This window comes from Carassius auratus, chromosome 8, assembly GCF_003368295.1.
Source record: "Carassius auratus strain Wakin chromosome 8, ASM336829v1, whole genome shotgun sequence".
Classification (NCBI taxonomy): Eukaryota; Metazoa; Chordata; class Actinopteri; order Cypriniformes; family Cyprinidae; genus Carassius; species Carassius auratus.
Genome location: NC_039250.1, coordinates 4,287,177 through 4,315,054, shown reverse-complemented (window position 1 = coordinate 4,315,054; position 27,878 = coordinate 4,287,177). Strand labels below are relative to the sequence as shown.

Sequence of the window (27,878 nt, the reverse complement as noted above, 5' to 3'; positions counted from 1 at the left end):
CACTGAGGTTCATCATCTAAAACTAAAGGATGACGAAATAGTTTGTAACATTATATCAGAGGCTGACCTAACGTTTGAAGTAAACAAATATTATATCGGTCGTCTATTGGCTGATCGCAGTGAAGCCCCACCCACGCTACTCAGCCATTGGACGGCTCGTCTGTCTGTCTACACTCGGCTGATCATGGAGCGTCACTCTGGTGTTTTCCAGTCAGATTACTCCCCTCGGTGTGCGGAGAAGAGAGCGAGATAACTGTTTGCACAGCAGCAGCCAGACTTTGATAGAGTAACTAAGGACTTTGGACTTCTAAGACGCATTTATTTTTCATCAAGCTGTAGTGCAGACTGATAAAGAAAGCCTCGACACGGGAGTCTGAGGAAACGCATTGACCAGTTGTGCAGTAAACGTCTCGCTAGCGGTCTGGAAGCGCGGCGATCCTATATTTCAACCAACTCTGTTTGAAACAACTGGTTTTATTTTGTTTGTGAACTTTAGCTCAGATTAGTATCATTCTATGTTATTCTAGTTCGTTTATTTTGCTCTTTTTAAGTACCATTTTACACCTGGAGAAATGTCCAGCCTGCTTCTCGTCAAACCCGAGAAAGGAAGACCGGAAGCGGCGTTACCTGGGCAACAGGCGCCGCACGAGCGTCCTCAGACCGTCTACGTCATGTTAGACTCCTCAGCCGAATCTGTCAATCTCATCAGGTGAGTGAACGAGCATCATATAAACTCTCTAGTTTTAATGACTAATTCAAACCACACAGTGATTTTGTGTTGTTTTGCCGCTACATGCATTGATCTTAGTTCACTAGATCATAGGCTAAATTCTAGGGGTACTTCATATTAGGGATGTTAAGTATTGACAGCTCCTGGAAGATAAACTCAATATATTTTATAAGCACACCAGTGCTTGGGATTAGAGGACGTTCAACTCTTTGTTGCATCAACATTTTGCATTCATTGCAGTGCTGATATTTCAGTTTTAGTGTGTAGATTCAGAATCGGACCGTTCCCTTTGATTTAGCTTTTTTTTTTTTTGGTGCATGTCTTTTTATACATGAGAATTCAAATGCACTCTTGAATCAACTTTATTTCTGTAGCACTTTCAAATCATAATAGGTAACACAAAGTCCTGTACATAAAAGTTGCAAAAGTAATCACGTACATGAAGCCATATTGAAAACTGGAAGAAAATAAATGAGTTGTGTAGGCTCCCTAATGTGACTCTTGTGTGAGAATACTCAGAATATTTGAAATTTTCAGAATATCAAAAGAACTGTTTCCTAAAATTCCTCAAAACAAACCTCAAAGCCATTTAACCGGCCTCAACCTTTAAAACTAATCTCCCTCCCTTTCACCCTGCCAAAAAAAATTCCTCTGGAATGCCGGTCTGTGTTACTCCGGCCCACAAGAGCCGTTTTACCGGAGGCTTTATTTTGTTGTTTTGGTCCTGAGCCTCAGATTTCACGGGATATGACTCAGCAAATCTACCCACACATTTTCCCTTTCTCTTTTTTTCTTTATCCCTGTTTTTGCTTTCCTTCCTCTCAAGTTCTTGCTTGCATTGACGGAATGCTTGCTGAGCACACAGTATTTGCTCCTTTTGTACCCTAAAAGCATGTGTTTTTCATTTGCTATCCTCAGAAAAAAGACATGACGTCTGATTTTTCTCCCTATAGCCCAGTTACCATAAAAGTTGACCTTTTTATGTTATAGCCATTGTTGCATAATGTGCTTTCAAAGTTCAAGATCCTTTATTGTCACATTATCACACTGTTGGGTAGTTGTGTTTAGTACAGTAATAGAAAAAATGAGTATTTACAACAAGGAATTATTATATTAGTGATGATACACAAATACATCAGATTAATAAAAGTCCCTTTAAAAGCAATATTTAACATGTGTTCTGAGTTTGTCACACCACACAATTTTTTTATTATTAACCAGTCTATTTATCCGCCAAGAAAATAAAATAAGTGATCAAAATCTTGAAAAAATGGGTATCCTTTGCTCTCAAATGCTAATAAATAAATGATAATATATGTAATAAAATAAATAATATAAAGCTGATTCAATTAGATTGAAAATACATACATCCATTCTTATATTACAGTACTGCAAAAAGATTATATTGTATTGTAAGGGTAATAAAAATAAAGAAATATATTAAATGAATTAAAAATAAGAGTAAAATAAAAAGGAAATACATTTATATTGATGGAGTGACTCCCCTCTGGCGGTGACTACTGATATTGGGCTTTTCCATTTGTCTATTTTTAGTAAAGCTGTAGTTTTATTATGGGCAGTCCGCAGCTGATACTCTTGGAAAACACCGATTATTATAAGTTTATGGAATGTTTTATTATTTAAATCATCTTCGTTGAAATTGGCTGGGTAGCGAATACATGTTGTACTACGCTAAAGGCTTGGTTCATGAATATTAATTAACTCTCACCAGACCGCCAAGCTGATTGGGTCAAAGGCAGGCTTTAGCGAGTGGGCGATAGTCACCTGGCCAATTGTCGAATAGCGTTGGCGTGATTAATGAATATTAATATGGTATTCTGACTGACAGCTTTAGGAAGGTTACCGAGCAACCTCTAAATTTAGCTTTTTAAAATACATGAGCTAAACCTTCATCGTAGTAGGTTTCGTAATTTCACCGGAGAAAAGAGGAGCTTCGCGTGCGCGGAGTGGCACAAACATGGCCACCTAGTGAAACCAAAACACTAGCGAAACGGCGACGCGTAAAATCTCGCCTTCAGACCGTGCAAATCAACGTGACAGCGTCGTATCAGTCCGGGATTCAAATGCAGATCATGAGTTGATGGGGTTTACAAACCGGAATTTACCGGAATACTTCCGTTTGATAACGTTTGATCTGATTACATCATTTGGATTATTCCACTATCCAGTAGAGGCTTGAGGTATGTTATCTAGAATTGCATTTAGAGCTCTCTGTGTATGCTATTTCATATTTTATGCCCAGAGTTGACGTTATAGATGTGTTTGCCCTCTTTATGTTACAGTAGCATACTAGTGAGAAAGTGGATGTGTCCAGAGACAATTTATAAAAGGACTTTGATGTGTCTCAAACCCTTGAGATCTGCCTACATAGACAGACATTGCTTTTTGGGATCATTGCCAAAAGTGTTGCATAGATGAGAAGCTGATTTGTTTCGGGGCATTTATGCTCTTTAAAGTTTGGATGGCCAAGAATGCTGTCCATGTTTGCACACTAGATTCTGATTGTTGATGCTCAAAACTCAAAATATGCAAGTGTTCTTAAGTATGTGTTTCTGTTTATATGTATGCATGCATGGTATTCAAATTAAGGTTTTGCATATTTAAAGTGTATGATAATATATTAAATGATAGATTGTACTGTATTCTGTGTCACTTATATGTGCATGGGTTTTCCCGCCATCAGAGCCTTGATTTATTGAAAAGTATTGGGAATGTGGAACTGTGGTTAGTGACTGGGAGTCTATATTAATTCCAGGATTTTACTTTACACCCCTCCTGTTCACGGTCTCTGCATCAACATGTCAGATTCTAGGAGATGTTTGTGGACTGAGTAATTGACATCGCTGTGTTCTTCCTTTCTCAGTGTTGAACCCCTTCTTCCTGAGTCTGGGATCGTGGAAGATATTGAGGTAGAAGGTGTTTTCTCCACCGATTTGGACACTTTCTATGAGCTAAAGAGTCAACCCATCATCCCAAGGTGAGTCCGGTTACCACAATTATAAAAGCACACTTCCTGTTTGTTTCTGTACTCTCACCTACACATTTAGACTGTGACCGCATGCAAGATATTCTTACGAGACAACCACAATCGTATCTGATTTACTTCCTGCGTGCTCTGTGTTAGATGCCTAGAAGTTTTTGATCATGTTTTGCTGCATACCTGTGACATTGATATGGTGTACGTTATAATCAGCTTCACCCCGTGGGATTTTATCCGACAGTTACTCTACTTCTAAACTGATGAGAACTTTTAAATTCTTCTCCTTTTTTTACATTGATTACTTTAAGCACTGTTTTTGTGCCCACTTGAGTGAGTGCCACATGTTTTTTTTTATGCGGCGAGGCCGGTCAGTGCATGCTGTCCTGAAGGTGTTTAGACGGGGCATTGGGTTTCTGTTGACAGAAACTTCCCTGTGTCTGTTTCAAGGGACTTCCCGGTGATTCAGCACAATTTTAAACACCCTGATCAATCTTAATACCTCTTTCCACAGCTCTTCTTACAAAAAAAATCATATTGATTATAGGTTTAGAATAGTGGTTTGTGTTTGAAGAATTACATAGCCAAGTGTTTTTAAGATAAATCAATTATACAAGTGTTTCAAAGTTCACACACGCTGCTGTATCCCACAGTCTCTCAGGTTTATCTGACCGGATGATCAGCCTGACAGTATTCTTTGGATTTGCTTCTTGCAAACAGTGTGTTTGAGACAGCGTGGTCTTGGCGGCTTGTTTTCTGTTCACTTTGGTACTTCCCAGAATGACTCATCAGAAAAAAAACATGTCTGTGTGAAGGGAATGTGAAGGCTGAATTGTTGGAAATGTGATTTATTTTGCTCTGTTGTTATTATGTAAGCAGTGCTCATTGATAGCACAGCTTGATAATGTTACTAAGGACAGTACTCTGTTTGTATTGTTCACATTCTTAAATCTTTTAAGATAAAAGTGTCTGCTTAACGTTGATGGTTGTATATATTAGACACACTATTGTTGCATAAGTCAACGTGAACAGGCTTGCAATCGATTTTTTCCCATAATAGGAAATGTTTCTAAGTGAAAGTGAAAGTGAGTTCGAAAAATATGCAGGACCACTTTATTTTCCCCGTCAATTGATTGGATTATGAGAAGTGGTCATTTACATGATTGGACGAGAGGAGCTGAAAAAAATTGAAGTAGTAGAAATGGTAGTTTCAGAGTTGATGTTTACATTTGATTAAATATTTGTAAAAATTGTATTTACAGTTTTTCAAACGTTGTATTCATATATTTATTTATATATTTTATTGTATTATTTTTACATGTAATTTATTTTTATTTTAATGAAATATTATGAAAACAAACATTTTGTTTCTTTGGAATAACATGCACTGATGAAAATCATACCAGGAATATGAATGAATATTTATGTATGTATGAAAGTAAATGCATCAACAATGACATGTTGACAACATATTATTGGTTAACTGTATAGGTTTCTTGCCTCAGGCAGAAAAAGTCATTACATTTTTATGTATGCAAAACAAGACCTTATAAATAAGAAATTTACAGTAGTTTTTTGTTTTATGAGAAATGATGTTTTTGGATTTTGACATATGACAAGTAAAATTTCATGCTATGGCAAATAAGAGACCATTATTTTTATCCATTTGAAGTTGCTGTTCTCACGCTGTCTGACTTGAATTGATCTGTCCCGGCGGTGAACTCAGCCCTGTGTTTCAGAAATAGCTTGTGGTAATATGATTACAGCACGGGGGTGTAGCGTGGTACTCTAAGCCGATTTACATTCTCATCGTCTGCCCCCATAGTGGCTCTGTGACCTCTGCTGACCCCGTGACCCCAGCCGGCTCCGTCATGACATCACGCGTGTTGATGAGGCAGGAGCTGATGCGACAGCAGGCTCAGGACCAGGAGAGACGGGAGGCCCAAAAACAGGCCTCCAGTGCTCAGCAGCGGCCCGCTGGGGTCACACCTGCTATCTCTGTCACATCCACCCTGCCGGCCACCCCGACCCAAGTGCCCGTAGAAGTGCTCAAGGTATGACCATCTATAAAAATGAACATGAAATATGAAAATTTGGATGTTGAAATACTGTTTACTCCATTTGAATCTCAGGTTCAAACGCACTTGGAAAACCCGACTAAGTACCACATCCAGCAAGCTCAGAGACAGCAAGTGAAGCAATACCTCTCTCACACCCTTAGCAGTAAAATAGCCAATCAGACTCTGGTGACATCGCCCCCGCCCCAGCCTGCCTCCGCCCCTGAGTTGGCTCCTGCCGCCAGCAGCACTCCCAGCAGCCCTCTGGCGGTGCTCAGCCTGGGAACAAACAAAGAAGAGGTATGAACTGAACCCAGATCAGATGTTTCTGTTTTAGCATTTATAGTGCCAAGAAAGTACATGGTTTGCATAGATGATGGTTTTGAAGCAAAGCCCTTATGTCAGCATCAGAAATTTACTCAGAAATGTATTTTTTTTTTTTTATTAAAAAAAAATTTTTAAACTTGTATTCCTCAAATATACATTAAAGTGACCAAAAGTGAAAGTAAAGTCCTTTTTAGTGTTACAAAAGACTTTCTATTTCAAATAAATGCTGTTCCTCAGAACCTCCTATTCATCAAAGAATCCTGAAACTATGCATCAGGGTTTCCACAATAATCATAAATGTTTATTGAGCACCAAATTAGCATATTAGAATGATTTTCTTAAAGATTATGTTAGTAATGATGATGAAAATTCAGCTGTTTGTCACAGGAATAAATTACATTTGAAAATATATTCACATAGAAATCAGTTATTTTAATTTGTAATACTATTTCACAATATAACTGTCTTTACAATATGTTATAATATATATTTTCTAAAAACAGACCAATCTTTTAAACTTTTGAACAGTGGTGAATATGAACAAAATCATTTACGTTGTATATAAATGTCCTCTGCTCTGTATTTTTGATTAAATAAATGCAGCGTTTGTGAGCATAAGACACTTCTTTAAAAAACATTTCCCCTAAACATTTGAACAGTATTATCTTATTTTTTATTATCTTATTTCATTCTCCAAATTATGTAATTTTAATAGTACTACATCATGGCAATAAAATTATAAAAACTGTGTAGATAAGAGTCAATGAGCCAATGCCATAACAAAAGATGACCCATTTACACAAACAGTGACAGCATAGCAAAATCCTGTGTGCTCTGACCTACTTTCACATGCACAAGCACAATATAACCTTCACCATCTCTGCTCAGGAACTAGATTTCAGTGTTACTCGATGCCATGGTTCTAGGCTCCAGTCCTTTCTTCAGTGTAATGCTAGCAGTATTTGTGTCCGTTTTATTTTACAATTTGATTGGTTAGAAAAATCCCCTCAGATGTTTATATTTATGCATTTGCCAGAAGATTTATTTAATTTGACCTATATTGACTTTGAGGTATATGATTTATTAAGTCATGCGTTTGCACATGGAATTGAACCCATGGCCCTGGCGTTGTAATCTTATTGTTAGTGGTTCAAATCATGCAAATAGGGTTCTTGTTTTTTAAATTAATATTATATATATATATATATATATATATATATATATATATATATATATATATATATATATATATATATATATATATATGCGCTTTGGCCCACTTCCACATGAAAAATGACAAGATAACCTTTACAATTCTTGCTCCTAATTACAATAGAGATATTCCTAGATTTCTTCCACATACAGTATCTCAAATCTGCCCCAGTAAGATTCAGTGTAATGCTAGCAGTATTTGTGTCCGTTTTATTTTACAATTTGATTGGTTAGAAAAATCCCCTCAGATGTTTATATTTATGCATTTGCCAGAAGATTTATTTAATTTGACCTATATTGACTTTGAGGTATACGATTTATTAAGTCATGCGTTTGCACATGGAATTGAACCATGGAATTGAATATATATATATATATATATATATGCGCTTTGGCCCACTTCCACATGAAAAATGACAAGATAACCTTTACAATTCTTGCTCCTAATTACAATAGAGATATTCCTAGATTTCTTCCACATACAGTATCTCAAATCTGCCCCAGTAAGATAACAGCACATCCGCCATTCACTTTCATTCTGTTTATGTTATACAGCTTGTGTGAGAAGTCAGAGTTTAGCATTGTGTTATCAAACAGTGCTGTATTGACAGGAAAAGGGTTTACTCTCCAGCCAGCTTGTACTTTAGGCCACTTATGTTGCTAGACATAGTCTGTGAATTTCACATGCTTACAAAACTGTACTAACTAGTAATTATTGTCCTAATAATCTCAAGTCTTAAGCCATTTAGAGTATGCTAGACAACTAATTTAGTGTTTGGCTCTGAGACTCGGAAAGATCTTTTTGAAGAATGCGCCTCGCGTTTGCTAAATACAATGGTGCGCTTTGTCAAGTCTGCGTGAAGTCGGCTAGACTCTCTTGGGCACTTGGCTTTTAGTACCACATTGTGCTGGTAAATATCACACTCACGGCTCAATGACCCCAGCACACTTTGCACTTTGTGTGGGCGTGGCTATTAAAGTCTTTCAGTCCTGTATTTCTCCTGTGTATGTACTGAAGGACCCTTCCCAATCAAAACCACTGACTGGAAAATTTTATGATGAAATACAAGCTGGCTAAGGTTGGAGACTTTTATCGGGCTTGAATCGGATGTCTGTATTTCTCATCTCAATGTGGCTGGTGTGTCACTCTGGAAACTGCTGTGTAGTGTGTTATTTAACATCCATCTGCCTCATGACTCATGGCGGAAATCCACTCTAAAGCAGATTTTTGTGTCACAAGGAATCTCAAACTTTATCTGCAAGCTGTTTTTTGTCTCTGTTTTAAATGCACAGATCGAAGACGTCATCGATGGAATCATCAGCCTGGAATCGAGTTTAAACGATGAATTTATGACACTGATCGACTCGGGTTTGCAGCTTCCCAACACGGTATGTAACAACATCCCCAACTTTGTTAAGGATCAGTTGAGCAACTCAAGAAATTTAGTCATGTATTTCTTAAGAACTGATTAAGCAAATTTTGTTGAACTTGTTTTGCATGACTTTTTGGAACAGCGTTGAGTTTTTAAAAAAAATTAATTGATGATGCCAGAATAGCTATTTAATCATGATTTCCAGTCATTAAGTAATGCCCACATTTCTACTTAAGTCTTATGCAAGCAAATTTGTCTCTAAGTGAATCCTGCTCTGACATGCCTTTGCTTTGGAAACACAGTTTTGGTTTTCAAATCAGTAATTTTCAGAGTCTGGGAGGAGTTCAGGTAGAGGCGCTTGTGTAACCAGCTACGATTAAAGGTTAACTTAGACTCAAATGCTTGCATATTGTCAGTGTAGTGTTTGCATTCAGGACGTTTGGGTTGAATGTAGGCTTGAAACACTGGAAGCAAATATGAAGTCCTAACACATGGCTCCCGATGGGTGTGGTCAGCACGCCACGGAGGAGTGACGGAGAGCTGCTGCGCGCACACACACATGCAGAAACACTGGCCACTGAACGTGTGTGTGCATGAGTTGATTTCTGTGGCAAGCTTGCCCTTTTTTTTAAGACTCCAAAAGATATTTCCCCATTTTTAAACATCCCTTTTTACGGAGAGACGCACATAAAAGAGGAAACACTTTGCGGGTGTGTAAGAGAACATGAGGATTCTGGTTTTACTGCCGGAGAATGAAAAGAAAAAAGGCCAGATTGAGGTAAATTTGAGTGGATTTTAACTCTGGGATTGCTTGTCCTGTGTAAATGCCGTGGGGAGATGGTAGGCTTGGGTTTTAGTTTTGTTTTAAAGACAGATTGATGTGTTTTATGACATTTTAAATAATCTTAGCATGTTATGAATGATCTGTTGGGTTTATTTGAGCATCTCTAAGCCTCAGGACAGCAGATTCAGCATAAGATAGATTTGAAATGATTGATTTCTGCACGCTTAATCAGTTTTACAAACTAAAAAGTCGCCTTTCAGGCTGGCTCTGTCTGCTGAACCTGCGTGTTTGAAACTTCAAGCATGTTTATGAATCTTCTGTAACTGGTTTAATTATTTCAAAAATGTCTGACGTCAAGGTTGCAGCTTGTAGTTTTGTTTTCAGCGAGCGGGATGACTTGGTTATTGTGTGGAGATTTACATGAGTGTTTTTATTAAGAAATTAAACAAATTTGTGGTTCGATGTGCTCTGTTTATGTTTTCAAATTTTCAGTAAGCACTAACAGAGGACCCGTTTATGTATTTGTATTTTTTCCCTCCGAATAGCTTTTTATTTACTCCTATTTGCAGATGTTCTCCATATGATAGTCCTCGCCTTGACTAGGTCGTATCACTTTACAAATAAGCGTGCACACAGAGCCGTTTGGCCATTCTTAAAGATGTCGCCCCTCAGATATGAAGGTTCATGTTTGTGGTTATCTGAACTGAATGAAGGTTATCCATACGGTGCACCATGTGGCAGTGAGGGGGGCCTCTGACCAGATAATGCAGTGGGCGGGGTCCTGGTTTAATTTGTTGCGATTGCTTTTCAACAGCTGCCGATCTCAGGAAACCTCCTGGATGTGTACAGCAGTCAGGGCATGGCGGCACCCACCATCACCGTCAGCAGCTCCTGTCCTGCAGACCTGCAAAACGTCAAGAGAGAGTTGACTGGTGTGTATCTCCGTCTGTGGTTTTCCATCTCTCTAGTTCGCTGCTTCCTCTTCCTCATTTCTCTGCCATCCATCCTTCACCAGCCAGTCGAGTCAAGTCTGACTGTATCAGCAGAGTTACACACCACATTTGCCATTTCCTAATTTCACAGCAGTTCCCAGTTCAGATATGCAACAGTCATCGTTGCATATGATTAATTATTGTATCAGTGGATATTTATGCTTTTGCAGAACTTGTTGTGACTAAGTCATTAGTGTAAATACCCATCATTCATCAGTCGCTGCACAGCATGCACTAAAATGAAAGGACTATAGAATTAAAACTGATGTTTTAGTAGCAGTTGCAATAAATAAGCAGTGACATTTGGAATGATAGAAGTGTGGATATTATTTGTGAATGTTATTTAGCTAACATAATACCACTATAATAACCACAGGAACCAGAAGAGTCCTCTGCACAATCTGACATAGTGTATCATTCTCAGTTTAATTCAAGGTTGCAACAATTTCAACACATTATTTCCCTTTTTTGGCTTTGACACAATCTGCATTGTTAAAAGCTCTATATAAATAACGGTGAACTAAAAAGTTAAAGGTGAAATGATATACTGTACTTCCTTTAATTGATTTTACTATCAGAAACCACAGTAAATAAGGTATTCATTGGTTGATTCTCACAAAAAGTCCCAAATCTCATTCAGATGATGCTATTGCTTTATCTCAACAAGTAGTGAGGAGTTTGAGACACAACCATCTGTTCAACCAATGGCAGACAGAGAGACTGTTTGGGATACCTGTTTGGATACCTGTCATTGTTTTGGTATTTTTATCTGGTGGCAAAGAAATTGCGCACTTCTCCTGTAAGATTACATATAAATTGCTATGTTGTGTGTGTGTTTTCTTTTTTTGTAGATGCCGAGGCAAAAGCTATTATGAAGGACAGACAGAAAAAAGACAATCATAACTTGAGTGAGTTTGATTTCTTGCCAATTTTACCTGCAGTTTCTGTTTTATCTCTGAGAACCTTCATCACTATGTGCACATGAAAACCTGAAGGTTAACCATCCTTGGTAGAGTATACGGAAGTGAATAATATTGCAGTTCGTCTGAAACAAACATCTTGCTTGTCTAGACATTCCCATCGATTTAAAGTGTGTGTGTTTGTGTGTGTTTTGCAGTTGAGAGGAGAAGAAGGTTCAACATTAACGACCGCATTAAGGAACTTGGAGCTCTCATTCCAAAGTCCTCTGACCCGTCAGTATCAGTGCTCTCGTTCTCACTTCTGTCTGGTTTTCAACAGTGACTGTTTCCAGTGGTGAATGAATTAAATTTAAAAGATCATTTAAGTTATGACAGCACAAAAAGTCTTAACGAGTATTATTTTGTTGTATCTGAATTAAAAAAAAAAAAAAATTTAATTGAAGTGGCAAATAAAAAAGAAAGAAAATCAATGGTTTTAGACTATTTCCCCAATTTAGTTGTCTTTTTAACAATTTTGAATAGCTTCGATCAGTGCATGTGTCTATAAGAGTACTGCATGTGTTTTCCTCGACAGCGAGATGCGCTTGAACAAGGGCACCATCCTAAAGGCGTCAGTCGATTACATCCGTAAGCTACAAAAGGAGCAGCAGAGAGCCAAAGAGATGGAGACGAGACAGAGGAAACTTGAAAATGCCAACCGCAGCCTGCTGCTGCGCATTCAGGTATGTTTCCGTGTAGATTTCCAAAGAAAAATGTACAATTTTTTATACATTTTTTTCCCAAAATCACCAGAGAGTTATTATTAGTAATAGTACTATTATTGTACTATTTATAAATATTTTGAATTAGCTATTAGTCAATTATTTTCAGTTGTCATTTTAGTTTTAGTAATTTGTATTTTTATTTAGCTTTTATTTTTTTATCAGTTTTAGTTTTGGTAATTTTAGTACTTAATATTTAACTTAATGATTCATTCAACTAACAATTCGATTCATGATTTTTAGCTCACTATTTGATTTTCTCACGATTTTTTTTTTTTACAAAATAAGATTATACAGTAAACGAAAGGGTGTCCTTTTATTAGGCTATTGCTGCACATTTCTTTGTAAAATTTAAATATAACAAAACTAAATAGAAATTTTAAAACAAACTTTAAATCAAACTAGCTAAGTTAAAATAATAAAAAAATATCTTCATATAAACAAACTAAGATTTTGAGGCAGCCACTGAATTTTAATCATCATCCAAACAAAGATGCAGTTTACATGCAGCATGAGCAGTTTTTAATCTAAATTTGAAGCAAAAACAGAATGGTCTGACTTTAGTTTTGTGAAACTATACTACATAAAACCCATCTGAACGAAACAGCAGACGAGCTGAATGAGATGCAGATTCACTCTCTGCCAGCAGGTGGCACTTATGAACAACAGTGATATAGTGTTTCCTGGGTTACCATTGAAAACAAAGCAGAGCTGCGCTTATTTCAGAGGCAAGATTAAATGAAAATACCATGTAATCTTTTCTTAAGACAGTTCCCTTCAAAGATACATTTATATAAACTGCTACTTCAGTTGTATCGCGATTTGTTCGGCATCTACTTTCTTTCACGTCATTTCTTTGTTCAAAACTACTTTATCCATGTTGTGTCAGGCAGCAGATAAATGTCTACAATCCCATCGGTAGTTGCCTCATCACACCACCACGCATTTGCATATAGCTGACCTTTGTGCATCTCTTATTGTGCCTAATTATTATGTCCTTAAGTTGTGATTTGACATGGGTGTTGTGCATTTGTAAATGCCCCTCTGCAGTTTAATGATTAAGCCTGTGTGATCGACAGGAACTGGAAATGCAAGCTCGTCTCCATGGCCTCTCCTCATCTCAGATCTCTGACTCCACGCTGACCCAGACACAGACTTTAACTCTAGATCACAACCCCAACAACGACCTCTCCAAGACCCTTCTGTCCCTCAACCAGACCACGCCCTCTTCGTTCTTATCTCCGCCTTCTTCCACCTCCTCAGTGGGTGGGACGGTCACCAGCCCTCTGGACCTCGGGACACTCAGCTTCGCCGAATTGGATGACCCCGCAGCCTCCGTGTTTAATTCAGCCCTGATGGCGGATATGGGGTTAGGGGATATTTTGATGGATGACAGCGGTGCTCTATCGCCTGTAGGGGGCGCAGATCCCCTGCTTTCCTCGGTTTCCCCGGGAGCGTCCAAATCTAGCAGTCGTAGAAGTAGTTTCAGCATGGAAGAAGACTTGTGACGTCTTTAAATCGGACGATAGTTTTCATTTACGTTGCAAATCCTGCTCGCGCGCTCCATTGTCGGCCAGTAGAGGGCAGTGTAATACTAAAGTCTTCAGTAATCGCCGTACTGTAGAAATCTGAGATCCTCAAGACATTTATTTTATTTTTTCTAGAGGTGACACAAATATAGAAAGACTTCAGGAGCAGACGCTGACATTAAGAGCCTCATTTGTTATCAGGACCTCTGATAAATATATAGAAGAATATGTACATAGAGAAGATTTAGTGCTAAACATCTATTTTGTGTTTTTAATATGCAGTTGTATGAAAAGTAGCACTATAATATTAATTCGTGGACACTCGCCACATGAATTTATTAGATGTAAAAAAAAAATAAAAAAATCATGCCTGAATAGCAAAACGTATTATTATTATTCTCACTCATGTAGTGGGCTCCAAAAGTAGGAGACTTCAAACCTGGAATTATGCAGGATTTAAATGAATAAATGAATCATAAAAAAAATATTTTAGATTCTGCACTTAAAAAGATACAAACCAAATCCTAAGAACTTAAAAATTATGCTAATGATATACACTTTCATTGAAAGGTTTGCAGTCAGTAGGATGTTTTGAAAGAAATTAATTCTTTAATTTAGAAATGATGCATTTAAATTGATCAAAAGTGACATTTGTATTGTTAAAAAAGATTTCAGTTTTAAATAAAGCTTTCATTTCATCAAAGAATTATAAACGTAATGTATCACAGTTTCCTAAAAAATATTAACTTTTAAAAATATATAATTAAAAATATAATTTTAATATAAAGATATATTGATAAAAATACAAAAATATATATTTCTTGAGCATTAAATCAGCATATAAAATGATTTCTGAAGGATCATGTGACACTGACATCTGGAGTAATGATGCTGAAAATTCAGCTTTGATCACAGGCATTAATTCTTTATTCAAATAGAAAATATTTTTCAAATTGTAATAATATTTTACAATATTTACTGTATTTTGATCAAATAAATGCAACAAATGACTTATTTCACAAACTTAAAAAAAAAACTTCACCAGACCCAAACTTTTGAACAATAGTGTAAATCCTAATGAAAATGTTATATTAAATGATAAATGTCTCAAACGTTTGGAGCTGACAGTATGCCAGTGTTTACAGTAGTAGCTCATCAGATACAAAAGGGACAGGTGTGTTTTGTTTCACTTTTTTGAATGTGTGAGTGTGTTATCTGCACATCGTACATTGTGCTTTTGATAAAGGTGACAGTAGACATGTTTCTGAAATGTCTTCAGGAAAGAAAAGAGAACATCCTGTTCAGCTCGGCCTTCATTTCCTGCTGGGATTTTTGTGTTCTTCTCTGATTCTGGTGTATGATTATGGAGCAAATTAAACCCAGCTTCCCATCGAGCTTCTGAAAGATGCATGTTTGATTTACAGGGACCTCAGATGGCATGAAGAAACACTTCAAGAGTCAAAATATGCATTTCTATCATAGAAATGTTATGATCAATAAGTCATAGCACCATACATGTTTAATGTTATGAGATTCAACTCGATTTTAAGTCAAGCTGAATTACAGCCAATACTTAAAATATAGTTCATTTAAGGCAGTAACTGGCCATGTTAAAAACATATATATTTTTAAAGGTTGTGGCGTTTATTTTTTTAATATATATATATATATACAGACATGAAGAGTAGGGGTAGTTTTTTGTGTACATTAGCTTTAGTAGCTTTAATGCAACATTGCAGCTCATCTATCTGTTGATGTGTTTTTGTGAACTGTATCTATATGTATATTATAAGCTGATTAGCACAATAGCTAACATGCATTCAGAAAAGAGTTTTTAGTCTTTATCAAATATATCAAGTTATATTGTGTATTAAACAATCTATTTTCACTGCTGTTTACTAAAAAAATACAACTGAATGACTTTAATATCCGTAATGATGGATGGTTGTAGTAGCTAGCTTATAAAGAGATACAGATTTACTTTTCTAAACAATGTAATAAAAATACCTTCTGGAGAGATCATAAAACAGATCAGTTGAATTATGATAAAGCTGTCAAACCTTGATGCAGAAATCTTTTACCTAATGTAGTATTTTGGTCAAAAATGACCGACCTTTTAAAAATTGCTTGTAAATCTCTCGTTTTGCTATATTATCACCAAATATTGGATTAAATCTTTTTTTTTTTCTCCATTACCGCAGGTTTTATATCTGGAATTGATTGGTCAGGACTCAAGCCTCATTCATTTGGGTAAATTTTGAGTGAAAAAGCAAAATTTGTGGATCATTTGGGCAATGTTTTCTCAAAACTGAGGTGGATAAGTTCAGATCAGTGAGGCCTACAATCATCCAGTTTAAAAAAAAGAAATACAAAACATGTGCTATGTAAAAGAAAAGAAAATCCAATAATATGCCATAAGAAGAATAAAAAAAAAAGTTTAAAAAAAGTATCTAAACATTTTGGCAAGTTGTGAGCAAAATCAGTTTTTTAGTCAAATGCAATAACATTAACAAGCATTTTTGGGGAAAAGAAAATCAGCCAGATTTTTGGGATCTATGCAATGTCAGTGTGATCCGTACAGTGACTCTTTAATGTGGTTTTGTCTGTTGTCTACAGCTCGTGTTCAGCTGCTTGTGAGTGCACAATCACCTCTAAAGATCAGTAACCATAGGGAATCATTTAAGTACTCGAGTTATTAAGTGCTTTTGTATATATTTCTCTGATGCTTCCGTGTTGGATGTCCAGTGATGGGATTTGGGTATTTCATGTGTGTTTAGGAGGTTGTCGTGCAGTTTCTGCCTAAAAAAAAAAGTCCTCAAACTTGCATCAGTTCTGTGTCCGGTGCTGTTAAGAGCTTAAACTGTCTACGAATTAATTAAAAACCTTACAGTCGACTGTATAACTGTACTGCAGCAGGAGACTAGAGCGTTTACATTGGTCTGATGAGTACGTACAGTACTTGACAACATCCTGTAGATGTCCACTGTCCGCTCAGACTTGAGCAAAGGGAACGTGCTTGTGGTTTAATCTGTATTTCAGTATGTTCACGGTGCTTGTGGATGTTTATTCCTGTATTTTCTTTACAACATTGAAACAAGCAACAGTAATGCAGATTTCTTTTTGTACTCTTCAATATTTTGATTTATTTTTTAAGAAAGATGTATAAATAAAGTTGTAAAACAGCTTTGCGTTTGTATGAGTGTAGTCATTTTTTAAAGCAAATTTATATTTTTGCAAAAGTGCTAAATATAGTTTCCACTTTTCAGGAGCATTCAGGTCTCAGTCCAGCCCCCAAAACATGACAAGGTCAACAACTCCCAGTCAGTTTGTTTGTTTGTTTATTTTCTTTATTTTTGTGCATTTATTTCATTTATCTTTATTTTTCAATCTAATGAATGATTATCATCGCATTCTCATTGCCGCAATAAATTAATGAATATCATCATGTCGGGACGCAATTAGCAGTATTTTTTTAATTAAACTAAATACATTTAAAGCCATATAACAAATGTTTTAAATTTGTAATCTATCTATCTATCTATCTATCTATCTATCTATCTATCTATCTATCTATCTATCTATCTATCTATCTATCTATCTATCTATCTATCTATCTATCCCGTGTATTCTTGATGAGGCATATCATTATTACCATCTGTACACTGTTATTTAACCCTGTTTATTGATCATGGTTTTATTTTTTATTAACGTTGTAATTGCAGGTGTTTGTCCAGAAGAGGGCGGTAACGTCTCAGGTCTTTGTGTGTCACTACAATCTCTCGTCTTCATAAACTGAACCACCGAGATGATTAGTTTGTTCCTGCTAATTAAACTACAGGGAATATTGTTTAGTTTTTAAACTGCTCTTTTCTGTTTTGTGTCAGCTGTGTGTGCCACTGTTTGCGCTCGATTCATGTTGGTTTAGCCTGACCACAGTATAACATCATATTATTGTTATTCCAGCTCTCCTCCTCCCTGCTATAAAATGTGTTTCTGTTTCTTCTGAAGCCTTGTCACTTCCCCATATTAACTGTGTTAGTTTTGGACGAGGCCTGGTGCCCACTCCTGCAAACCTGCCTGGGCTGCACTGCATTCTGGGATTGATCTTCTCGATTGTGTGTTTTAATAGTTCACTTGAGCCTTCATCAGGGAGTGTCTTTTATCAGGGAGAGGATATAAAACACTGGCGGGAAGTGTCCGCTTTGTTCTCAGAGGAGATGCCAACTGGGCTGGTTTTATTAGCACTTTGTGGCAGGCCAAAATTATTTTCCAAGTGTGAAAATAATCAGAGTACCAGAATAATTGAAACATAAATCATAATGAAGCTGCCTGTAATAAAATGCAGGTCAAGTGCCTTATTGCATTTAATTCAAACTAAGCAAATTTGTTTGCACAGGTGGCTATACTTTTAAAATTAATAATTAAATTAATATTTTTAATTGTTCAGTGTATTTATTGATGTTTGTAAATATTATATATATTATATATATATATATATCATTATTATTAAATTATTTTAATGTTATTGTATAATTTAGAATTATGCTTTTAACTATAATTACAATTAATTGTGTTTAATAAATTGTATATATACTGTATGTTATGTATTAACTTTACCTTTTAAAATGAACTTTTAATCAAAGGTTGTTCCTTATTTGGTTTATCTAGGAAATAGCATTAATGTAAAGGAGAGAAGTTGAAGACGTCTTCTTGTAAGTGTGGTTTTCAACCTTGAAGTGCCAAACGAAGGAAGTAATGATTATTTCTTCACTCCATTTGAATGTTGCGGTGCTCCTGGGACATGAAGAATCTGCAGAGTTTGTTGTTCTTCACGGGTGCGAGTCTTCACGACGTCAGCACTCTTTCTTCTCCAAAACCTTGAATGAACAAAAGGAGGATTGTGGTCAGTCGTCTAGCGAACCCTTTCATGCAGCTCCTGAGAAAAAGACGTCACAGATTACAGGAGAAGTTACATTGTGTTTGCAGTTCGTCATGTATAAGCCACTGAAACACAAGCATAAATGTGAAATAAGAAGTTCACTTCAATTAGGTGTTTTCTGTTAGTATAGCAGTAATGTAATGATCTAAGCAGAGCAGACCCACTGTCCTACTGACTTGTTCAGCTCTGGCGGGACATTTGGGCATTTTTGGTGGTGATGCTGAAAGCTGCTTCCTGTCCCTGCAGACAAAGTGTGGCGGCGGCTCTTTGAAACAGCAGGCAGGAGCGTTGGGTCAGAACCGGGCCTGGATTAGGGCCGTGTCGGCTATCCTGTCGCCCCAGCACTGTCATTTCAGTCACTTCCTCCACTTCCTGTTGACGCCACTTGGCACATCTGTACAATAAACACTGCCTTCCTGCTTCCCTGCAGCCCACGGTCCAGGAGGTAAGACTCATCTCCACATGCAGTCAACCTGATTGCTGTACAGCGCACACACAAACACACACACAAGTTATTTTTTATTTAGTACTCCGCTGAATAAGCTATTTCACATAACAGATGTTTATATATTCTCCACAAGACAAAATAATATCTGAATTTATAAAAATGACCCCGTTCAAAAGTTTACATACCCTTGAATCTTAATAATCTGTGTTGCTTCCTGGATGATCCACAACTGTTTTGATATTTTGTGACAGATGTTCACGAGTCCCCCAGTTCAACTGCCTGCTGTTCTTCAGAAAAATCCTCCAGCTCCTTCACATTCTTTGGTTTTCCAGCATCTTCTGCATATTTCAACCCTTTCCAACAGAGACTGTGTGATTTATGAGATCCATATTTTCACACTGAGGGCAACTGACAGACTCATGCACAGCTACAGTATCACAAAAGGTGGAAACATTTCCTGATGCTCAAGACGGCAACACAATGCATTAAGAGCTGGGGGGTGTAAACTTTTGGACAGGATGATGATGATGATGTGTAAATTCTTCTCATTTTGTTTAATGATCATATTTTTTCAGAGGCTACATAAATAGTTGTTTCCCAGAAGGCAAAATAAGCACAATTTACCCTGATCACCCAATCCAAAAAGTGTACACCCCCAGCTCTTAATGTATTGTGTTGCCTTCTTGAGCAGCAGGAAATGTTTCCACCTTATATTATTATTATGCATGATTTGAAAAAATAAACATTCTAATGTACAGATAAAAACTAAGAACTTAAACTTTATACTATGTTTTCATGCTTAAGAAACATTTATCATTATTCTCAATGTTGAAAGCAGTTGTGCAGCTTAATATTGTAATATTTTATTGTGGAAACTGTGATATCTTATTATTTATTTTTTTATGATGAAATAGTGTAGTTTAGAATCAGAATCTGATTCAGATTTTATGATGAAATAGTGTCATAAAATAGTGTAAAGAAAGTATACACAAATTCAAATCCTTTAAGCAAATATTTACTGTGGTTTTACTATATCAGAAGTAGTAAGCAGTTTTTTTATTTTGTATAACCACAGGTTTACAAATACCATGGTTAAACTATGTTTAGTGTAGCATGTTTTTTACACAAAAAGGCACATATGTTAAATATAGAGATGCAGTTTTCACATGCTTTCTGTGTGGGTACTTTGCTAAAACAAATGCATGACGTCTTCCTCAGAAAAGTGACAAATACAACAAGTCACTTCAATATCTGATTTAATATATTTGGAAAATGTGTCCATAAGCTTTGTTTGAATTTTGGATCGTTAACTCGTTAATAACATCACTTGTTATTATTTTGAAGGGCATAGAATTTGTACGCTATGACATGTCCCCTACCAATATCCAGTGACTACTAAATTGTCCGTAGTAATGATTTTAATTAAAACAAATAAGTTTTGTCTCTACCAATGCCAAAATCAAATCTACCTTGCTAAACACATTTTCAATTATTATAGATTGTCGTTTGCTGACTTATATAATCAATAAATCAGTGATGGAAGGCGTTTTTAGCTGCTGTTTATAATGTGTAACCCTCAGCGGGATGAAGGGAGTGCTGGTGTCAGTGGACTCCCAGATCTCTGTCCCTCTGCCAGATTCAACATCAGCTCTCTCTAGAGCGGTGCCCGCTGTCTAAACACTGGGCAGAGTCATCTGGAGAAAGCCTGTGAAATTCAACATGCCCGGAGGAATATGCAAGCACTTTATAGTTATCCTGACTGGTTATTTTTGCATCGCCCAGCCTTCCTGCCACACACACTTTAGATAAAAACGCTGAGAACAAACAGAGAACAAAGATCTCGGCTCTCATGCTACACTCTTCAAAGCACAGAGAATCTGAATCTTCAGAACAAATGACATTTGAGATTTTTTTCTAAGCAGTATAAAATATCACAGTTGATGAAAATGTTTAATGCAGGCATTTCAAGCATGCACATATTTGCTTCATTATTAATGAAGAAGGGAATGCGGAAGAGTCTGACACATCTTTCAACTTTCAGGAGGATAACTTGAGCTCTCACAAGTGCAAAAAGAATTATTACACTTAAATTCCACTTTTTGAGCAGCAAATTAACATATTAGAATGATTTCTGAAGAATCATCATGTGACACTGAAGACTGGAGTAATGATGCTGAAAATTCACAGGAACAAATCCAATTTTAAAATGTATTAAAATAGAAAACAGTTAATTTAAACTGTAATGGCATTTGACAATATTACAGTTTTTATTTGTATTTTTTTAACCAGATAAACACAGCCTTATTGTCAAAAACGTGAAACACTCTTCAGTTAATTATTTTCTCACTATTAATTATGTTGTTTTTAATTACAATAATTAGAAATTCTGACAATTCTTGTATCCTAATATTTTACTTGAGAAGCAACCTAAGATATCAAGTCTTGTTGTCTGAAATAAATCTGCAAAATTAAATGAGATAATGCCTAAAACAAATAAATGTAATTTAAAGAGAAAAGATTATTTTTCTTACCCTACTAAAATATTTTTTTTTCTTGTTTTATGCATAAACTCACTCAATTTAGATTTTTGTCCCTAGAAAACAAGACTCAATATCTTAAGTACCTCAAGCACCTTCATTTAACAAGGTTTAGATATTTGTACTGAAAAATAAGACAAAAATCATCTTTTGCAGCACAGTCTTACCAACTCCAAACTTTTTAATAGTAATGTTAATGCAAGTGCAGTAAACTAAAGATGAAGTGTGTAATTTCTGTGCCACCAAACAGAATTTCAACAGTGATGAGTTACTGAATGAATATCAAATAACACACTTCAGGTTTAAGGCCTCAGAGACTAGCCTCGTACAGAACAGTCCAACTTTGATCGATGTAGCACATTCATTCTTCATACTGAATAAATACAAAAGGCGGGATAACAGTACAGTATATCCAACGCTTACAGTCCTTTGAGCACTTGATATCATTCTGTAGAGAATCCCGTTTAGGTCGGGAAACAGATGGAGCAGCATTCCAAACAGATCTCCAGACAGTCTGAAGACTGGCAACAGTCCTCCAGTATCCCACAATCCAGCAGGGCAGAGCAGGTGTCCTCAGCACAGCAGGCCAGACCACCGGTGGCTGCTTCCCCACAGCAGCAGAGAGCGTCACACTCCAGACCGCAGGCCAAACACTGAGCCACGGCCGAACACAACGACAGCACCTCGCAGAACAGACACGCTAGGATGCAGTGTGCACAGCAGTCTGAAAACAGCCACAAACATACAGTGTTTATGACAGCATTTCAAACAATTTGTGCCCTTTTTGTGACTTTATGACAAGCAATGATATAATTAGGACTTTGTCATATTATTTGAAAGATGTAAAACATGCGATGCAAAGGACTTTTTTCTCTGTTTCTCTGTATCCCAAGGTTGTATTTATTTATTCGAAAATGCAGTAAAACAACAATATTGCAATTTAAAATAACTGTTTTCTATTTGAATATATTTTCAAATATAATTTATTTATGTGATACAAAGCTGATTTTTTTGTATCATTCTTCCAGTTTTCAGTGTCACAATAGCCTTCAGAAATCATTCTAATATGCTGATTTGCTGCTCAATAAATATTTCTTACTAGACTATTACTTTTTAAAACAGTTTTGCTGCCTAATATTTTTGTTGAAACAGTGATACCTTTCTCAGTACTCTTGAAATGAAAAAAAAATGCATTTATTTATTTTTATTATTTACATAAATTATAAAGTTCTTTAATGTCACTTTTGATCTATTTAATGTGAAAAATAACTATAAACACGTGATGTATTAGCTTTAGTTCAAAATACGTCCTGCCACTGAGTATTTTTTTTTCTAAAATCTTAAATGCATTTTATGCACTTTTCCCCCCAACCTTGTTATTCTGTGATAGTTTTAAGATTTTTTCTTCTTTTTTTTTTGTATATGTGTGATGGTTTTAACTTTTTTAAGTTAATATAATCAAGAGAGTGACATAATTTTTTTTCATCACAGTATTAAAACTTAAGTCTTAACTGGCCTTTAATTAGCATTTAGTTATGCTTACACTTATATTGCCCTACACAGCAATCTTTTATTCTACGTTCAGAAATATCAACTATAAATAATGTAGAAAATAAAGCCATTTTTGTTAGTCATTTCTATTTCAAGCACACAAAAACATAGTGACACCTCCATAATGTTCTTTTTTATCCATTTAAAAAAAAAAATCTCACACACACTTTAAAGTCACTGATATCTAATGTAGAAGAATATATTTATCTACTAATGTGAGTTAGTCATCAAACAGAGACGTCTGACCTAATGGAAAGAATTATCAAGCGCTGACGTGAAGGGACCATTAAACACATGAAGATAAAACCACAGGCCCGTCCTAGTGTTGCTGAAAGATAAGACCAGGCCCTGTATTTACGAATAGCTGTGTGGGTGGAGGCCTCTTTTCAAACATGCCCCACATGCTCTAAAAATACATAAAAATATTGACACTAAATGGTTGACGGTTTGATTATGGGTTGAACCGACAGATATATTTTTAAAGAGCTAATGATGTTCTTACCGTCTCCAGCTACTCTCTGTATCTGTGAAGCATCACCTTTGAAGCTCGGCTGGCTCTTGGAGGTGGAGGGCGTGTGTTTTCTTTGAGGGTGTTTGTGTCCATTGCACTTTGTGTGTCCGTTGCATTTCTGTTGCGTTGTCGGGCGAGGCGTTGATCCTCCTGATGAAGAAGCCGGCGGTGTATGAATGACAGGAGAGGAGCCATTGGGAAGACTGGGCTTTACTGAAATGTGTTCAAATCACAATTTAATATAGGCCTATTCAAATTCAGATAATAAAACATTTTGAGAAATGTAGATACCATTGCCTTTCTCTATTTTGCGTGAAATCGTAGGTATGTGGTCAGGAAGCAGTAAAGCGTCGTCATTGGTTGTGACACCGTCTGTCAGCGACTCGCTGCTTCCGCTGTCAACAATCTCAACTGAGACAGGACCTGTTAGTCACAAACAATTATTTAAAGCAATAGCTCATCATAAAATGATAATCTACTTACTCTCAGGCCACGCAAGATACAGATGAGCTCGTTACTTCATCAGAACAGATTTTCGGAGATATGTAGCATCACATGCTTGTGATAGATCCTTTGCAGTGAATGGGTGGCGTCAGAACGAGAGTCCAAACAGCTGATTAAAACATCACAATAATCCACAAGTAATCCACACCACTCACGTCCATCAATGAATGTCTCGTGAAGTGTTTTAATTTAAACCATAACATCTGGTCAAAAAATAATTCATAATAATGCTCCTTCCAATGAAAAAGTCTATCTTCTGTTTGTTTACTGTTTTAAACTTTGCTTGTAGATAGCATTTAAGATGTGCATTAATATTATGGATAGACATTAATTGATGGATTATAGTGGTGTGGATTATTGTGATGTTTTAATCAACTGTTTCGACTCTCATTCTGACGGCACCCATTTACTGCAGAGGATCCACTGCAATGCTACATTCATCCAAATCTGTTCCCATGAAGAAACAAACTCAACTAAATCCTAGATGGCCTGAGGATGAGTAAATGTTTAAGTTTAGGTCTGTCCAAATGTCATTATGCTTTCAAAAATGTTCAATGTAAATGTTACAATTTGAAATACATTTTCTCCAATGCAAACTATACTTATATAAAAGCTACATATGCTCTTAAATTTTCTTCATAAACATCCTTCTCACCTGTGACATCAGGTTTGCGGGTGGCCTGTGGTTGTGTCGTGTGGACATGACTCTCCTGGGGCACGACCCTGTCCTGAACGCTGCCCTGTCCTCCGTCCTGCTGTTGGACATCCATGGCTTCTGTCTCCATTTGAGACGCTTGACTCTAACTCTGAGAAAACATCCAGAAGGAGACACATTTATCATAAATGGACTGTGTGGAGTCAGTCTGGGTGTTTGTGGGTTAAGGGAATGCTAATGGAAACCTCTAATATGATGTCTTTTATCCCCTAAGACAATACAAGAAACATTTCAAAATGTGTCTTGAGTGCACGAAGACAAGTGCGCCGTTGCTCTGAAATGACCTGAAGTGATTTGGGAAAGTGACTAATCTGAACATCATGCTGAGTCAGAAAAATCTACAGCAGGATACATAATAAAAATATTTTTGCAGTTTTGATAAACTGCCTACTCCACCTACAGAGGATTCATTGAAGCGAATCTTTCTAATTAAATGCTTGTCCTTTTCTGATCCTGAATTAATGTTCCAACTTCAAAATTGCTAATATTTTTAAATCATACTTAATACTTTATAGTATATATCTATAAAAATAATTAGAACAAGGTATATCCGATGCTGGAAAGATTTATTGTGCATGTACATATTTGTCTTAAAGAAACCTTGAACATTAACACACATTATAGAATTCATAACATATGTATATTTTATATGTAAGGGTTATATGAAATTATATATATTAATTAATTTATAAAGTATTGAACAGGAGCAATGACTAATAGCAATTAGTTGTAGGCTGTAAATGCTTAGCACAACAAACAATATCGTAAATGATAAAATATTGCTTGGACCATATATATTTTGTATGTGTATATATATATATATATATAAAGATTAAAGTTTGAATTTAATTACGCAAAATATTGTTTGTCTAAATTAACCACGCGTTATTTTTAAATTTAAGGTTTGTGAATTTGTAACTACATACATTCACTTGAAAAGAAGTAAACAGAAGTAAACTTTCAAATGACGTGCCTCAATTTCTACTGATCCTGAATGAAACGATATTACTAAAGCATAAAGACACAAGGCTGAACTGGAGATTTACCTTAACTCGAATAACTCCAGTCTTGTACCGAGGACGTTTTAATTCACTTTAATTCAGAATTTGCGCGATGTTCCTCCGCGGGCGCGAGCTGCTTCTGCTCTGACCTGCGCGTGCCGTGGAGATCTCTTGCGTGTGCGCGTGCCCGACATCCTTCCTGCACTGCAGGGAATCGACAATTTTAGCAACTATTTATTTTATTTCGTTGGGGTTTATCACATGATTTTCCAGCAGTACTCCAAAAAAAAAAAAAAAAAAAAAAAATATTGAAATTAACATATGAAATTCTCATTTCTCATACCTTCTGACTAATGACTGCGCTATTATCCGGGATTAATTGCTATTCATAATTTAAAAATTATTTGTTTATATTGATGACTATGTTTACTTTTTTTCTGGCTATCTTTCAGAATTCTCTTCAAATTGGTTGGTGTTACCAGCATTAATTACATAATGATATTAATCATTAAAAATTAGATAAATTGTATATAAATTGGCATCATTAGGTTCTGTCATTCAGAAACATGGCTTTTCATATCACTGCTATGCTGATGACACACAACTCTACCTCTCATTCCATCCTGATGATCCGACGGTAGCTATTCGCATCTCAGCTTGTCTAACAGACATTTCTTGTTGGATGATGGACCTTCACCTTCAACTCAACCTTGCCAAGACAGAACTGCTTGTGATTCCAGCAAACCCATCATTTCATCACAATTTCACCATCAAGTTAGGCACATCAAACATAATTCCTTCAAAAACAGCTAGAAGCCTTGGAGTTATGATTGATGATCAGCTGACTTTCTCAGACCACATTGCTAAAACTGTCCGATCCTGCAGATTTGCTTTATTCAACATCAAGAAGATCAAGCCCTTTCTTTGGGAACATGCTGCACAACTCCTTGTTCAAGCTCTTGTTCTGTCCAGGCTGGACTATTGCAATGCCCTCTTGGCAGGTCTTCCAGCCAATTCTATCAAACCTTTACAATTAATCTAGAACGCGGCAGCAAGGTTAATTTTTAATGAGCCAAAAAGAATACAAGTCACACCTCTGTTTATCAATTTGCACTGGCTTCCAATAGCTGCTCGCATAAAATTCAAGGCATTAATGTTTGCCTACAAAACTACCACTGGCTCTGCACCCATTTACCTAAATTTGTTACATCAGACTTATGTGCCCTCTAGAAGCTTGCGTTCTGCAAGTGAACGTTGCTTGATTGTGCCATCCCAAAGAAGCACAAAGTCACTTTTACAGACTTTGCAAAATTTTTACAAAATTAAATGTTCCCTCCTGGTGGAATGACCTCCCCAACTCAATCCGAGCAGCTGAGTCCTTAGCCATCTTCAAGAATCGGCTTAAAACACACATCTTCCATCTTTATTTGACCCTCTAACTTTAACACTCACTATTCTAATTCTATTCTGAAAAAAAAACTACCTTTCTAATCTTTTTGTATTCTGTTTTCTTTCCATTTATTATGCAATTGTGTGTGTTGTGTGTGTGTGTGTAAATAACACTGCTCTATTTTTTTTATTCTATCTGTTTTCTTTTCTTTATTATATTATTTAAAACCCATGCTTCGTTTACTGTGTCAACCTAACTGAGACTTGTTATAGCACTTATATATCATTGCTCTTTCTGTTGTTTTTGATTGCTTCCACTGTCCTCATTTGTAAGCCGCTTTGGATAAAAGCATCTGCTAAATGAATAAATGTAATGTTATGTGAATGATATAATACTCTCATCGGATTATAATAGTCAGGGGCGGATCTAGAAAAATATTGATGGGGTGGCGAGAATGGGGCAGGAATTTTTGAGGGGTGGCAACATATGGCAGACGTTTATATACTGAATTTATGTATATACTCACTAATGCATACAGTATGCATCGACATGTAAGCAAGAGCATTATAAAAGTTCAGTGTTATCAATATGTCAATTTA

General features: G+C 36.2%; 2 protein-coding genes across 3 annotated transcripts; one reads left to right on the top strand and one right to left on the bottom strand.

Moving 5' to 3' along the window:
* Nucleotides 1-201: 201 nt before the first annotated feature.
* Nucleotides 202-14,061, top strand: LOC113107025 (transcription factor E3-like). 2 transcript variants are annotated; one of them, XM_026269145.1, is made up of 10 exons: nucleotides 202-709; nucleotides 3,615-3,728; nucleotides 5,554-5,782; nucleotides 5,861-6,085; nucleotides 8,618-8,713; nucleotides 10,296-10,413; nucleotides 11,325-11,381; nucleotides 11,591-11,666; nucleotides 11,968-12,115; nucleotides 13,234-14,061. In XM_026269145.1, exons 1-10 carry the CDS (start codon nucleotides 573-575, stop codon nucleotides 13,660-13,662), a joined length of 1,629 nt encoding a protein of 542 aa, XP_026124930.1. In that variant the 5' UTR covers nucleotides 202-572; the 3' UTR covers nucleotides 13,663-14,061. The 2 variants fall into 2 exon arrangements, with proteins under 2 accessions (XP_026124930.1, XP_026124931.1); XM_026269146.1 differs by lacking the exon at nucleotides 202-709 and adding an exon at nucleotides 2,630-2,931.
* A 5,881-nt stretch (nucleotides 14,062-19,942) lies between these two features.
* On the bottom strand, nucleotides 19,943-26,092 carry LOC113107024 (myoD family inhibitor). Its single transcript, XM_026269144.1, has 5 exons — nucleotides 25,935-26,092; nucleotides 24,829-24,979; nucleotides 23,961-24,092; nucleotides 23,661-23,882; nucleotides 19,943-22,331 (listed from the first exon to the last, which is right to left on the bottom strand). The coding sequence occupies exons 2-5, from the start codon at nucleotides 24,956-24,958 to the stop codon at nucleotides 22,072-22,074; spliced, it is 744 nt and encodes a 247-aa protein (XP_026124929.1). The 5' UTR covers nucleotides 24,959-24,979; nucleotides 25,935-26,092; the 3' UTR covers nucleotides 19,943-22,071.
* Nucleotides 26,093-27,878: the final 1,786 nt, after the last annotated feature.

Coding starts and splice junctions, on each gene's coding strand:
- LOC113107025 (XM_026269145.1), top strand. CDS start 573: ATGTCCAGCCTGCTTCTCGTCAAACCCGAGAAAGGAAGACCGGAAGCG. Junction 11,382..11,590: donor AAAAGACAATCATAACTTGA/GTGAGTTTGATT, acceptor TGTGTTTTGCAG/TTGAGAGGAGAAGAAGGTTC. Junction 12,116..13,233: donor GCCTGCTGCTGCGCATTCAG/GTATGTTTCCGT, acceptor TGTGATCGACAG/GAACTGGAAATGCAAGCTCG.
- LOC113107024 (XM_026269144.1), bottom strand. CDS start 24,958: ATGGAGACAGAAGCCATGGATGTCCAACAGCAGGACGGAGGACAGGGC. Junction 24,093..24,828: donor CCGCAAACCTGATGTCACAG/GTGAGAAGGATG, acceptor TGTGACTAACAG/GTCCTGTCTCAGTTGAGATT. Junction 22,332..23,660: donor ACAGAGAGTAGCTGGAGACG/GTAAGAACATCA, acceptor GGCTGTTTTCAG/ACTGCTGTGCACACTGCATC.